This window comes from Narcine bancroftii, chromosome 5, assembly GCF_036971445.1.
Source record: "Narcine bancroftii isolate sNarBan1 chromosome 5, sNarBan1.hap1, whole genome shotgun sequence".
Taxonomy (NCBI): domain Eukaryota; kingdom Metazoa; phylum Chordata; class Chondrichthyes; order Torpediniformes; family Narcinidae; genus Narcine; species Narcine bancroftii.
In genome coordinates this window covers 85,975,881-85,991,186 of record NC_091473.1, presented here as the reverse complement: position 1 = coordinate 85,991,186, position 15,306 = coordinate 85,975,881, and the positions used below count along the sequence as shown (strand labels likewise).

General features: G+C 43.3%; 1 protein-coding gene across 1 annotated transcript in view; it reads left to right on the top strand.

Annotated features, from left to right (window-relative positions):
* The window catches only part of LOC138763665 (testicular spindle-associated protein SHCBP1L-like), an 82,079-nt gene that overhangs the window by 58,722 nt on the left and 8,051 nt on the right, over positions 1–15,306 (top strand). The window contains exons 5-8 of the mRNA XM_069938201.1: positions 2,288–2,506; positions 2,843–2,948; positions 3,982–4,135; positions 5,145–5,395. Of these exons, the coding sequence (XP_069794302.1) occupies positions 2,288–2,506; positions 2,843–2,948; positions 3,982–4,135; positions 5,145–5,395 (730 nt within the window). The remainder of the gene's footprint in view (positions 1–2,287; positions 2,507–2,842; positions 2,949–3,981; positions 4,136–5,144; positions 5,396–15,306) is intronic.

The window sequence follows — 15,306 nt, the reverse complement described above, 5'->3', positions numbered from 1 at the left end:
TCCAGATTTTAGATGTCCAGATAAAGGATTGTGTACCTGTAATGTTATATTATATGTAACAAAACCAGAAGTATTACTGAAGAAAATAAATGTAAGATTGGTAGAATATGGTCAGGTATCAGATTACAAAGTAAATGTAGAAAATGCGTCGGGTGGGCAAGAGACCGGCAGTGCGAGTGGGGCAGGCAAGGGGGAAAGACTGGCAGCATGAGTGAAGTAATGCCTATGAATGGTGGGAATTTTACACAATGTAAATGAAAAACAAAATTTAAGTGGCAAAAATAAATAGTTAGGAGTAATAATTTATTTTAATTGAATTATTTACTATGATTAAAAAAGATTGAGGAGGATTTTAAAAAGATGGACAGATTTACAAATATCTTTAATAGGGAGGGTAAATTGTATCAAGATTAATATTTTTCTTAGATTACAGTATTTATTTCAATCAATTACCCATTTCAGTTCCAGAGAAGGGTTTTTCCAAAAATTAAATAAAAATGTAACAAAATTTCTTTGGCGTGATAAAATGCCAAGAATAGCTATTGAAAGACTAACCTGGAAATTTGAAGGAGGACTAAGATTATCTAATTTTACAAATTATTATATAGCATCACAATTAAGATGCCTGTCCTCCTGTTATCAAACTGGAGAAAAAAACAGCGTGGATACAGACAAATGAATAAAATAGGAGAAACTAACCCAGAGTATTTTTTTGTATAAATGAAATGATGAATTTTTGAAAAGAAAAATGGAAGTACCAATTTTAACTCATTTACTTAAGGTTTAGAATGGAATTCATATGGAAAGTGGAATTAAGAATTATCAAATACCTAAGATGTTGTTAACACAGAATCAACTTATTCCTTTTACTTTAAATAACTCTTGTTTTATATATTTGGCACAGTAATGGTATAATGAGGATAAAAGATTGTTTTTTAGATTCTTTCTTTTTGACTTTTGAATAAATGAAAGAGAAATATAATATACCAAATAATAAAACTTTCACATTATCAACTTAAATCAGATGTTAAAAAGTAATTAGGCATGAATATAAGAGTTCTGGAACAAAGTCAATTGGAATATTTAATTATGGATACATTTATTAAGAATTTTTTTTACAAATATGTATATAAAACTGCAAGGTATGATGAAGAAAAAGGAATTATATAAATCAAATCGAAGATGGGAGATAGATTTAAATATACAAATTCAAGATGAAGTGTGGTCAAGACTGTGCCAAGAGAGTGTCACAAATATAATTAATGTTAGTTACCTAATGGTTCAATACAATTTTTTGCACCAATTATACTACACTCCATATAAATTACATGGACTTAATTCAAATTGTTCTGACAAATGTTTTAGATGTAATAAAGAAATAGGGACTTTAGTTCACTCAGTTTGGTCTTGTGGAAAAATTTTGGAAAGATTTGAATATATTACTAGGACAAATTATGAAGGTACAAATACCAAAAGACCCAAGAAAATTTTTACTTGTCAATATATATGAAACAGATACTGAATTGAAGTTACATAAATATAAAAAGAAGTTTTTGACTGTAGCAATAACCATGGAAATTGGATAATTTTATAAGATTGGACATATGGCAGATTGAAGTACAAAATTGTACACCTTTGGAAAAGATTACTTATAGTTTAAGGAATCAACTTGGGAATTTTTTTTGTTTTGGAAACCATATATGGATTTCATATCCTGCTCCTCCTAATTGATAGTTAGAAGATAAAATAATTATATTATAATAGTATGAATAGTGATCTATGTCCAGGTGTTGTCTTTCTTTTCTATCTTTTCTTCTTTCTTTCTTTTTCTATTTTGGGGGGACGACCGAAGGAGGGAGAAGGGAGAAAAAATGTATCATTTTGTATCAATCTTTATTGTATTGTATTATTAGATGAATGATTAATTATTTGTATTTGATGCAAATGAAAAAATAAAATTTTCAAAAAAATTATAAAAACTCAGCATAGTTCTCATTGGATTATAGTTTATCCTGGGACAGATTGATTTCTTTCAGATATTTGCATCGAATTTAAAAAATGTAACCACAGATCATTTATTTCAGAAGGTCAAAGTTGGTACTCAAATTTCTATTGGAACTGAAATTGGGATGTGAATTTTTTTCTTTAATTTTCTACGAGGTGAGAAATATCTAGTTGTTAGTGAAGATACAGTGGATAACAGATCTTAGTAAACTAGTTAAACTGATGTAGCATATTAACTATTTTTAGTGTTTATATTCACATTGATCTTTTTAACCATATTTAGATTTTATGATATTCAGGATGGTACAATACCAGGCCCTATAGGTCAACGTTTTAAAAGAACACTGGAAAAATATAGAAACAAACGTGTAGAGCTGATTGAGTACCAGAGCAATATAAGAGAAGACCCATCAGCAGCTGAAGCAGTGGAATGTTGGAAAAAATACTATGAAATCCTAATGATTTGTGGATTATTAAAAATCTGGGAAGACTTGCGACTGAGGTAATGACATCAAAATAAATATTCAATAAATATAAATGCACAAAGACATTCATGGGTGTTACCTGCACCATTCTGATTTTTGTCTATACAGGTGTGATCCATAGATATGGTGACCTCTTATTCCAAATCGGACATTCACAACACATATAAGAGCTGTTTTGTCTTTTGTTAAAGTGGATCTGTTCTGAAACATCTCAGGATGAGGATTCCAATGCTGAGTGCTTTTTTGTTGCTAAAATTTTTAAAGTTAAATATCTACTCTTGCAAAAGTTCTCCCTTGGGTATCTCAACCAACACCCAAAGAGTTAAAGTGGTTTATTTTGTTTATCATTCCAGAGCACAGGGACCTTTCTTCCCACGAATACTGCGACGTAAGAAGGGGCAAAGACCTTCTGGAAAATTTGTAACTCATATTGTGGCAAAAATTATGACAGCTGAAATGGTGAGTTATCCACTTGGTTACAACTAGTTTGGGTTTTTTAAAGATGTCTGTCTGTCACCTTGCAAGGTTTGAGTATCAACCCTGATATGTACATAATTAATAATTTGCAATATTAATTTCTGAAACAAAAAGTAATATAATTTATTACAAGTTATACTTTGAAAATCATGTTATTGGCAGATGCCATTGATTCTGATCTAACCACAGTAGCTGATTTTTAAAATTCTCTCCATTGTAGCCTTGTCCTTCATAACAATGATGGATTTCCAGATTAATGTTTTGGGAACTAACTTCTATTTCATCCATATGTTGTTTCATCCATATGTTGACTGCAAAATTTAATGAATGGTTGATGTCCACCATTCTCATTTTTATTAATTATTTCCAGTTTAGCATTAATTCTTATTTATCTGATTTTGAAATCATCTTGGAGGTTGCACAGAATCAATTACAATGAATCTTGATAACATATAGAGCACAATTACTTCAATGAAAATGAAATGGGAAGAGAATGAAATTTGCCATACCCTTTCTTTTACACAGTAAACCACAAGGAAAATGTTGAACAAGGCTAAGACATTCAGCAGACTACAAAAAAAGTAGCGAGTTGATAGTGTAGAAATTCTTAGAAGTACTTAAGATAAATTTGCCTGCAAATGTCACAATGTGAGACTGAACCTCAATAAAACCACAAGGACAGCTTAAAAGAAGCCCCCAGATAATCAAATACAGTAGTACAAATAAAATTGTAGATGCTAGAATCTGAAACAAAAGCAGAAAATGCTGGCATTCAGCCAATCAAGCAGTATCTGTGAAAAGAAATAAACAGTTGATGTTTTCCCTCTTTCACTTCCATTTGGAAACGAGTAGCTGTAGTTTTCTCATTTGCTTTATTCATCTGTAAAAATTTTGATATATCTTTCTATGTGCTGGCTTCCTCATATGAAAAATAAAAATGAAGATGATAAAGTACAATATTTTTATACTAAATATAAATGTTTATTTGGGTTACTATTCTGTGTGTTTTCTCCAGGTTAAGGGATTCTCTGCTAATACACTGATTCAACAGCATGATAACTTTGATGCAGCCTTGGATAATTGTTTCAGTGGTGACACAGTAGTAATATTTCCAGGGGAGTATCAAGCTTCGGGATTTGGAATGCTAACAGACAATATAATTATAAAAGGTATATGATGAAGTCATTGATGTACTTTTATTATATCACCATTTTGATTACATTTGAAGGTTGATGAATATTTAGTACATTGGAGATTATTCAACCTCTGCTTGGAAGGCTCACTTTCAACATAATCATTGGTTGTATTTTCTTGGTGCAATTTTAATTGACATTTGAACAATTGTTTATTGAGATACCTGCTATATTCTCTAATCAAAAAGAAAACATTGGGGAAAGGAATTGTTGGAAAATCAGCATAATTTTTAATATGAAATATCAAGATGATTTTACAATTTGAACAGTACAAATCCAAATGCTGTGGAGTTTGAATTATGTAAGTAGATAATACAGAAATATTATGGGATTTTAGGTATAAGAATGCATTCATCTACTTTACTATTTTAACATAAATTCTATTTTAGTAGAGATATGCCTTTTGTTTATTTTAAACTAACATCTCCAAATATTGTGTATATGTCAGATTTTATTTCTGTAATAAAGTATGTTTTAATTTAAGGTTTTTTGAAGATTAAATTCTTTTTTCAAGAAACTTTTAACAAAAGGGAAACAGATGATAAATACGAGTCCAGATGATTGGGTTAATGTCACATTGAAATTTATTTTTGAGGGTATACAAACCTCAGAGTCAACCAGGTTTTGTTCTCTCCTGTTCTTCTCAAAATCACACTTTCCACTTTGGAAAAGCTGGAATTGATAGTTGGGTTCCACTATTCTCCTTAGTCAACCAAAGGAGTGTTTTTCACTTTGACCACAAATTAAAAATTCTAGAATGAAAATTAACCCATATCTCCTATATAGCACTTTATTTTAATTTCTAGTGAGGTAATTGAAGTAAGTAAAAGACAGATCATCATCTCCCTCTTCCCAACCACCCTTCTAGATTTTGTCTTTGTCTTCTAAAATTGAACTTCATATATTAATTAGCCTTTTGAGAAAGCAACTGATGGGAACACTAAAACTTAAATTCAAGACAAAAATACGTTTGTTTCACTGACAGGAGCTGGAAGCCGGGAAGAAGTCATAATTTTTTCAGACCCTACACAAGACAATTTTGTGGCATCTAAATCTGAAAATATTAGCATAATTCACCTGACCTTAGAACAGAGGGGAACTACTGATGGCATTGTGGTAGTTGAATCAGGTCACATGACACTTGACGACTGTTTTTTGAAATGCGAAGGCACTGGTGTTTGCGTCCTCACAGGAGCAGCATTAACCATGAAAAATTGTGAATTGACAGGAGCTCAGGTTAGTGTACGTAAGTGATAATGTAGAAACTACTATCAGCTGAAATACCGCACTACTATAATAAAATATTTTACATGATTTAGGATTTTGCCTTGCTAAACCCAGGACAAAAAGAATAAAATAGCTTTCTGGGCACAAATAGATCAGATATATGCCTTTGAAGAAAGGAATTAAGAACAGATAAACAGATAATGGAATAAAATAAAAAAATTTATTGATCTAAAAAACAAAAAATTGTATCTTAGGATGGATCTATTACCAATCATTTCACATCCACAGTTCATTTGTAGAAGATGAATTATAATGGTGATCGTTTCCATATGAAATCATGCTCAATGGGAAATTGATACTCTTGTGCACATTTCACTTTAACGCTGCTAACATTTTTACACAATCCATGTCTTCTTCCGTCGGATAAATTAAGCTTCTGGGAGCAACTTGTGATGTAGGTTGAATTCAAAAGTAAATAGGAAGCGTGCTGCCTGCAATCTTAGTGTCGTCTGCAAACTTGCTGTTCTAATTTACCACATTATCATCCAGATCATTAATATAGATGACAAACAACAATGGTCCCAGCTTCGATCCCTGAGACACACAAGTCACATGCCTTCAGTCTGAGAAGCAATCACCCACCATTACTCTCTGTCTTCTCTCATCCAGACATTGTTAAATCCAGTTCACTACTTTCCATGAATACCTAGCATCTGAACCTTCCTGACTAATCTTCCTTGTCAAGTCCATGTAGACAACATACACAATCTTTCTGTCGTCAACTTTCCAGCCAACCTCATTGAAAAACTCTAAGATTGGTTAAACATAACCTACCACTCACAAAGCCATGTAGACTATCCCTAATCACTTTCTTGTTGTGGTTATACGAATATGTGACTGTCCCCATCCCCCACTGGTGACTCCTCCCCTTGTGACCCTGGAATAAAGGTTGACCTCCCTCTCCCCGTCCTCAGTTGAGCACACGGAATCGGGCCAGCTACAAGTCTAAAGTATAATAAAACCTATCGTTCCTCACTCTACAGCTTTGAAGTTATTGATAGAGCCTATTAATTTATTATACTTTATATCTTCCACATGGGATGGACAAACTACTGCAACCCAACAGACCCACAGAAGTCCAGAGCCCCAGAGCTGTACAAGCAGTGGATTGAGTACTTCACATACTTCCTAAAGCTTCTAAGGACTTCAAGGACTCTGATGAGAATAAACTCAAGTTACTGCGAGCGAGAGTCGGACACCATGTGTTCTTGGCGATCAGGGGCTGCACAACTTATCCCACAACTATGACCATGCTTCGCAACCTCTACAGACTGTGGGTAAATGAAGTCTACTCACAGTACCTCCTGGCCTCGAGAAAACAGCAGCCTGGTTAGTCTCTGGATGATTTCTTTTGGATCCTGCACGATCTGGGGGGAGAATGCAGTGGCAATATCCCTGCCCCAGTATCGGCAGACCAGTATGTGGAAGAGCTGATTCGGGACACCTGCATGGCTGGGGTGAGCTCCAATTACATCTGCCAGAGTCTGCTAGAGGAAGACAGGCTGCCATTGCAGGGAGCCCTCCAGCTCGCGAAGACTGTAGATTCAGCCCACTGCAACGCTGAATCCATCATGGCCGGCAATGAGCCCTCCTCACGTGGGCCTTAACTGTGCCTACGTGCTGAATCCCTTTTGTTCCTTGAATGATGGTCATTTCTCACTTCATCTCCTACAATCCCTCACCTGTTACCTGTTCTCGCCAAAGTCTGTTGAGCCTTACCACTCTGACTCAACCCACTCCGATGATGACCACTCTCTCAATTACCGCTCTGTTAAATAGTCCTTACTTTTAAAGTAATACTCAGCTTCTTCCTCCATTACCTGCACATCTGCCCTAGTTCCTGCACCCCCATGCACAACAAGGACAGGATTTTCCTTGCCTACCTTCCCACCAGCCTTGACATCCACCATATTAACTTATGCCATTTCTGCCACGTACTACTTGATCCCATCACCACACATACATTCCCCCCTTCCTTCCACAGGGACCACTCCCTCCGTGATTCCCTCAACCACTCCTCCCTTCCCATCAATCACCCCCTGTGACCATAGGAGGTGCTCCACTTGTGTTCATATCTCCTCCCTCACCATTATTTGGGGCCCCAAATAGTCTTTCCTGTTGATGCAACACTTCATTTGTGAATATACAGGGGTTATCTATTGCATCCAGTGCTCCTATTGTAGTTTCCTCTATATCGGAAAGACTAGATGCAATCTGGAAGATCGCATTATTGAGCACCTTCATCATGTCCACTTCAATAGTGGGTAAGCCCCAGTGGCAACCCATTTCAATTCCCTGCCCCATTCCCATGTTGACATATCTGTCACTGGTCTTGCACTGCTCAAAGGAGATCAGCCACAAATTGGAGGAACAACACCTCGTATTCCATCTGGGCACCCTCCAACCAGATGGCATTAATAGTAACCTCCAATTTACATTCATTTCTCCCCCCCATCTCTTCCTTTCCCCCTATCCCTATGTCTCCTTTTTAGCTGCATCTTTCTCTTTCCCTTCTCCCTGTCTCCTTTCCTCCAGCTCTGCTTTCACAGAGCCACCTCCTTCCCCCTACAATTCTCACCTTTCCTCTCCTGTCCTCCAGTCCATGTCCAATCAGCATTTTTTTGCCTGATGGCTCTAGTCCTCCCCCAGCCTTTTTCCTCAGGCACCAGACTGCTCTTTGCTCATACCTTGAAGAAGGGCTCAGTTTTGAAACATTATCTATGCTCTTTATGTCCTATGGATGCTGTGAGACCTGCTGAGTTCTCCAGCACTTTTGTGTTTTTACTAAAATCACATCATCTGCAGATTTTTGTGTTTCACTCCATCAATGATGACCAGAATGTTTTCATGCCACACCATCTTCTTATATAATTAACATTGGAGCTGCATGTTACCCTTTTGATAAGACCGTGCCATGAGACTGCTCACAGCATGAGACTTATTCAGGACAAACAATTCCATGGACATTGCACAGAGCCACATAAGATTATCGTGTTGCCATTCTCCTCTATGGCAGATATTTTGTAACTGCCATCAGAAAAGCTCTTGAGGTCTTTTCCCAATGATTTCCCACACCAGATGTGGTGGTACATTATCAGCCTACTGCAGGGGGTAACCTCTGCACCTGCAGGAGCGAAAGGGGACAGGACAACACCTGGCCGGCTGTCAATCAGTCGGCCTGAAGGGATCAAGCCCCACCCGGACGGGTGTTAATCACCCTCTGAGATAAAAGCCTGCGCTGGCCTCCCAAAGCTCACTCAGAGTTACTGCAGCTACAGCCATCCTGGCTCTGTGGAAGTATTTGTGGATTAAAGCCTGTTGTACAGTCTTTACCTTGTGTGTGTCTGATTCTGGCTAACAGTGCACCACAATTTAATCTACAAAATTTTCCCACAGCTGCCATGGAAAAACTCCTGAGCGCAGGGAGCCTCGAAGTCGACCCACGCCACCCAGAAGCCCAGACACGCTTCAAGATCTGGCAGCATGCAGTCGAGGAAATCACCGAGGTGCACGAAGGTGGCATTCTGGACTCAGATCAGAAGAGGCTAGTCCTACTCCAGTCAAAGCTGGGTCCCCACACCTTCCAGGCAACCAAAGGCTGCTTCACGTACAAGAGTGCAATGGACACTCTCGAGAACTTGTACAAGCCCCCCCCCCCCCATGAATGCAGTCTGTGCAAGGTACATCCTCAACATCTGAGCCCAGCAGCCCGGGGAGACGGCTGAGTCTTACCTGGGACACCTGCGAGAGTTGGCCCAACCGTGTCTGGCTGAAACCGGGGTAGGCGCAGAGGAGGTCAAGAGGCTGATCCAGGATACCTTCGTCCGAGGACTACGCTTGAGGGCCATCTGGCAGAAGCTGTTGGAAGACAATATCTACGCCCTAACCAAGACAGTGGATGTGGTATAAACCCTGGAAACGGCAGCCCTGCACGTCGAAGCCTTCGATTCCAGGTTCCCCCAGGCTCCCTCAGCCCTCTCACACGGCAGCTGCAACCCCAGACCAAGCTAGGGAGGAAAACGTCGCTGCGGCAGGGCCTGTAAGTACTGTGGGTGCTGACTGACGATCGCATCAAAACTGCCCAGCTAGGAACCAGTACTGTTCCTGATGCGGCAAGAATAACCACTTTGCTAAAGTGTGCCTCTCAAAACCAGCCGGCAGTTCAGCAGCCCTCTATGACCTCCCCACCTTCCCCACGGACACCTCCACATGCGCGTGCCGGGCGGCGCCATTGTCCCCGCTACAATTTCCGCCTTCCCCGGCTTCCAACGGTGCAGCATCCAGCCCCAAGCACCTGGACCAGCCCCAAGCGTGTGCCCCAAGCATCTGGACCAGCCCCCGCCCTCGCTAGCGCCACTCGCTGAGAACTACAGTGACATCACTTCTGGCTGATGAAATGATGTCACTGCCTCTGGCGCAATGAACATGGCTGGGGAAGGAGGCCAGCCACACAGCGGAAGGAGGCCAGCCACGCAGCGGGCACTCACATGCCACCGCCATCTTGGGCCAGGCAGCGGCCAACACGGATGGTCCCGACGACGATGAGAATGACATGGTCAACATGAGCGATGACCAGGCCACCCTACTGACGCTTCCCACGCCTCCGGGTGACAACGGCTGCCACACGCCTCACCCTATGACCAACGTCGACGTAGTCAACACGGGAGATGACCAGGCTGCCCTACTGACACTCCCAACACCTGCGGAAGCCATCAGCTACTGCACGCCGCAACCCACGACCAATGTCGACATGGTCAACACTGGCGATGACCAGGCCGCCCTAGCGATGCTCCCCATGCCTCTGCGCCATAAATCACTGCGCACAACCGGAGAGCGACAACTCCAGGATGGTCCTGGCCGCCACCAGGACCAGGGACATCCCTCATGACTTTGGACGCTCTATGATGGATGTGCAAGTCAACGGGCAGGTAACAAAGTGCCTGTTCAACAGTGGCAGCACCGAGAGCTTCATTCACCCGAGCGTGGCCCACTCCCTGAGATTAAAAGTCCACTCCATCACCTGCTCGATCGCCCTCGCCGCCAAGGATAAGACTGTTGGTACCCTCGGGCGCTGCTCGGCCGATATAACTGTGGGAGGGGAGACTTGCATAGGGTTCAGGCTTCTGGTCATACCCAAACTCTGCCCTCCAGTCCTCCTGGGCCTAGATTTCCAGTGCCACCTGCAGATTGTCACCCTTGCCTTCGGGAGGGGGGGGGGGTCACATCCTCCACTCACGTTACACAGCACACCAACCTGCCAGCCCCGGCCAACCTGCGGCCTCTCCACACCACACATCACCGGCGCTCTTCCCACATCTTGCGTTAGGCTGCAAGCCGATTGCCGCCAGAAGTAGGCGCTATTGCGCCGCAGACAGAGACTTCATTAAGGTGTTGCAACTCCTGGCGGAAGGTGTCATAGAGCCCAGTTACAGCCCTTGGAGAGCTCAAGTCCTGGTGGTCAAAGGGAGAAGTAAGCCGAGGATGGTTGTGGATTACAGCCAGATCATTAACCGGTACACCCAACTGAACACTGACCCCTTGCTGAGGATTGCTGACATGGTCAATGAAATAGCCCACTACCGGATTTTCTTCACGATTGATCTGAAGTCAGCATATCACCAAATCCCCATCTACCCGAAGGACAAGCCCTACACTGCCTTTGAGGCGGTTGGGCGCCTGTACCAGTTCCGCTGAGTTCCCTTTGGGGTCACGAACGGGGTCTCCATCTTCCAGTGGGAGATGGATCGCATGGTAGACCGGCACAAGCTGAAGGCGACGTGTCCATATCTGGATAACATCACTATCTGCAGCCGTGACCAGCAAGACCACGATGCTAACCTGGAGAAATTCCTCCAGATGGCCGGGGAGCTGAATCTCACTTATAACAAGGAGAAGTGTGTGTTTAGCACCACCTGCCTCGCCATCCTGGGGTACATCATGGCCCATGGGGTCGTCGGCCCAGATACAGAAAGGAGGTGCCCATTAATGGAGTTAACTCTTCCCCCCCCATGCTAAAGGCCCTCCGCAGGTGCCTTGGCCTATTCTCTTATTACTCACAATGGGTCCCTCGTTTCTCGGACAAGATCCACCCACTGGCCCAAGCTACAACTTTTCCCCTCCCACCCGTGATGCAGGCAGCCTTCATCCGCATCAGGAAAGACATCGCGGACGCCACGATGCAGGCTGTGGATGAGGACTCTCCCTTCCAGGTGGAAAGTGATGCCTCTGAGGTAGCCCTCGCTGCTACCCTCAACCAAGAGGGGTGCCCCATTGCTTTCTTCTCTAGGGCCCTCCACGGCTCTGAGCTCGGGCATTCCGCCATTTAAAAGGAGGCCCAGGCGATTGTGGAAGTGGTCTGCCATAGGCACCACTACCTGGCCAGGAGGAGATTCACCCTCCTCACAGACCAGCGGGCTGTGATGTTCATGTTTAATACTACCCACAAGAGCAAGATCAAGAACGACAAGATCCTGCGCTGGAGAGTCGAGCTGGCAATCTACATCTACAACATCCAGTACAGCCCCAGGAAGTTTAACAACTCCCCCAATGCCCTCTCTCGCACCTGCGCGACTATGCAGGATGACAGGCTGCAGGCATTGCATAAATCCTTCTGCCATCCGGGTGTCACCAGGTTGTACCACTTAATTAAGTCCCAGAACCTGCCGTATACCATCAGGGACATGACTAAGGCCTGCCGGGTCTGCGCGGAGTGTAAACCCCATTTCTTCCGCCCGCCCCAGGCCCATGTTGTAAAGGCTACTCGGCCGCGTCTCGGCATAGACTTCAAAGGGCCCCTGCCTTCCACAAACCGAAACGTCTACTTCCTCACGATAATGGACGAGTACTCATGCTTCCCTTTCGCTATCCCTTTCCCGGACACCTTCACGGCCACTGTCATCAGGGCCGTGGGGCAGATCTTCACCATGTTTGGCTATCCCGCTTTCATCTACAGCAACCGGGGATCTAGTTTCATGAGGGATGAGCTGCGCCAGTACCTGACGGCGTGGGGCATCGCGACCAGTCACACGACAAGCTATAACCCGAGAGGCAATGGGCAAATGGAACGCGAAAACGGGGTGGTCTGGAAGGCAGTCCTCCAGGCTCTCAAGTCGAAAGGGTGGGCCATTGAGTACATGCAGGACGCCCTGCCTGAGGTGCTCCATGCCATTCGGTCACTGCTGTGCACGGCTACCAACAAGACCCCTCATGAATGTCTGTTCTCATTCCCCAGGAAGTTGACGACTGGAATGTCCCTCCAAGCATGGCTCACACCCCCGGGATTGGTACTCCTGCGTAAGCATGTACGGACACACAAGGCAGAAGCTGAGGTCGAGCAGATCTTCCTCCTACTTGCAAACCACAACTACGCCTATGTTAGGTGGCAGTGGCAGGGAGGACACCGTCTCAATCAGGGACCTGGCACCAGCAGGAACACCCACCACACCATGCCATCTTTCAACCCAGGATGAAGCCGACTGGGCATACATCCCTGTCCCCAAGCAGCTATGGGGCACGCAGGACCTCCTTGACCACCAGGGGCCCACTTCAGCCCTGGGAAACAAACATGTCCCCCTACCCATCCAATACAACCCTCATACGTCGACCATGGCCCCCCCAACCACGGCTCCGTGCGGCACCACACCAGTCACACAGACCCCTGCCAACAGCCCCCCCAACTTCCCCTTCGACCAATGACCAGGAACCAGTCCTACAACGGTCACAGAGACCCCAGCGACCTCCGGATCATCTCAACCTGTAAATATTGTATGTTGTATAGTGGGTAAGATTCCTTGTTACTGCCCCCATCCCAGGACAATTTTAAAGGGGGTGAATGTGGTGGTACTCCACCGGCCTACTGCAGGGGGCAACACCTGTACCTGCAGGAGTGTACTGCCGGCCTACTGCAGGGGGCAACCTCTGTACCTGCAGGAGTGTAGGGGGACAGGACAACACCTGGCCAGCTGTCAATCAGTCAGCCTGAAGGGATCAAGCCCCATCCGGTTGGGTGTCAATCAACCTCCAGGATATAAGCCTGCGCCGGCCTCCCAAAGCTCACTCAGAGTTATTGCAGCGACAGCCAGCCTGGCTCTGTGGATTAAAGCCTGTTGTACAGTCTTTATCTTGTGTGTGTCTGATTCTGGTTAACAGCGCACCACACCAGATGCAAACTTTTCATGCATCTATCACTTAACCACATCTCAGTTCACAATTCTGTGTACAAACTGAAACAGCATTATCTTTGAATGTATTTCTGTGGACAATTTGCAACATTTTGCAATAGATCATATTTGTTATGAATCCTATATACCAGTGGTTCTCAACATTTTTTTAACCACTCAAATACCACCTTAAGTTATCCCTTACTAACCACAGAGCACCTACTGCAACCTAAATTTTCCCCATATTGAACAGGTTGAGATAATCTGACAAAATGTTTTGACAAAAAAACATTCCTCTCTTTGCAGAACCCTGAGAATAAGAATGTTATCCTCCAGTGTTCTTATCCACAACCAGGATGGTCTTCGTGTCCTTTGTTGGCTTATGGTCATAATCTTTTTGAATCATTAGGTGCTTTTAAGCTGCAGTACCTGGGTAGTCTCCCTAGGACCCAGGTGCAGTTAGTGGGGCAAAGGTGCCTCCAGCACATTTTAAGCTGAGGGGGCATAGCCCCAGTAAATTGCCAACCCAGCGATTTAAGGAGAATCCCACCCCCACAATGTCGCGGTAAGTGATGCGTCATACAAACTAGTCTCCCGTCCCCCCACACCAGCTGTCAGTCTCCCTCCCACTGTCAATAGTGCTTACCCCCCCACTCCGTAGCAGCCAACCCCACGGCAGCTGATCGCAGCATCCTCCCCCGAGCCTGCCAATCGTGGGGACCCCTCTGCCATGCCGGCGACCCCTCTCTCCCCTTCTGCTGGGGATTCCCTGTGACGCCAGCACACAAGCGCTGATATCACAGGAGTAACTGGGTCGGCCATTTTCTCTTTCAAGCCACATGAGGACGAGATCTAGGTAAGTTTTAATGGGTTCCCTAACTACCTCCAAGGTAGGGCAGGGACCCAGTTGATTTCCAACATACCTAACTGTGACAAAATCTTTCAAACTGCCCTGTGAATGGGCAAATTGCCCAGTTAACCCCATTTCACAGGATAGTTTAAAAATACCTAATGATACATATCTATATTTCTCCAAAATGGAGTTGTGAACATATGCCATCTAAGGAAAGGCATTCACAGCTCTGTCTATATCTTGAAGGATATTCCAGCTCTCCAAATGACAATGTAAAATGTTTATTAGTACCTTAAGCATTCAGGGCTGGAATTCATTGCAGACCTTGTGGATTTGATAGAATTTGAATCAAAGAGGTGTTTGAGCTTATGGTCTGCTATGATATCAAGTGCAAGGAAATAGGGATGATGCTATACCAGCATACTTTTAATTTTGTTCAAAATGGGTAGAAGCAATGGATTTTAACCATTAAGAAAATCTTCATGGAAGGATAGGAATGTAGCATGTCACTCTGTATGGAGATGAAAATATGAAAGTTTGTGTTTGATTCCAAATTTGTTTAGAAGTGAAAAGTAACACCACTCAGTCAGTAAAATATTTTCTGTGACTAGATTCTAATAGCTTTCCTAACACATCTGCATCACTATTGCAAGTGAGTCACTTAATTGACAAACGTGATGTTTTTGATTTGGTAAATTTTCACAAAAGGATAGTCATTTCCCATAAGGCCACGACCAATTGTAGTTGTTCCATATTGATCGGAAAAAATTAAAGTTTTAATTTGATTCAACCTAAATAGGAACATTTTAGGAAAATATATTGAACTGGCTTGATGGGGACTCGCACCA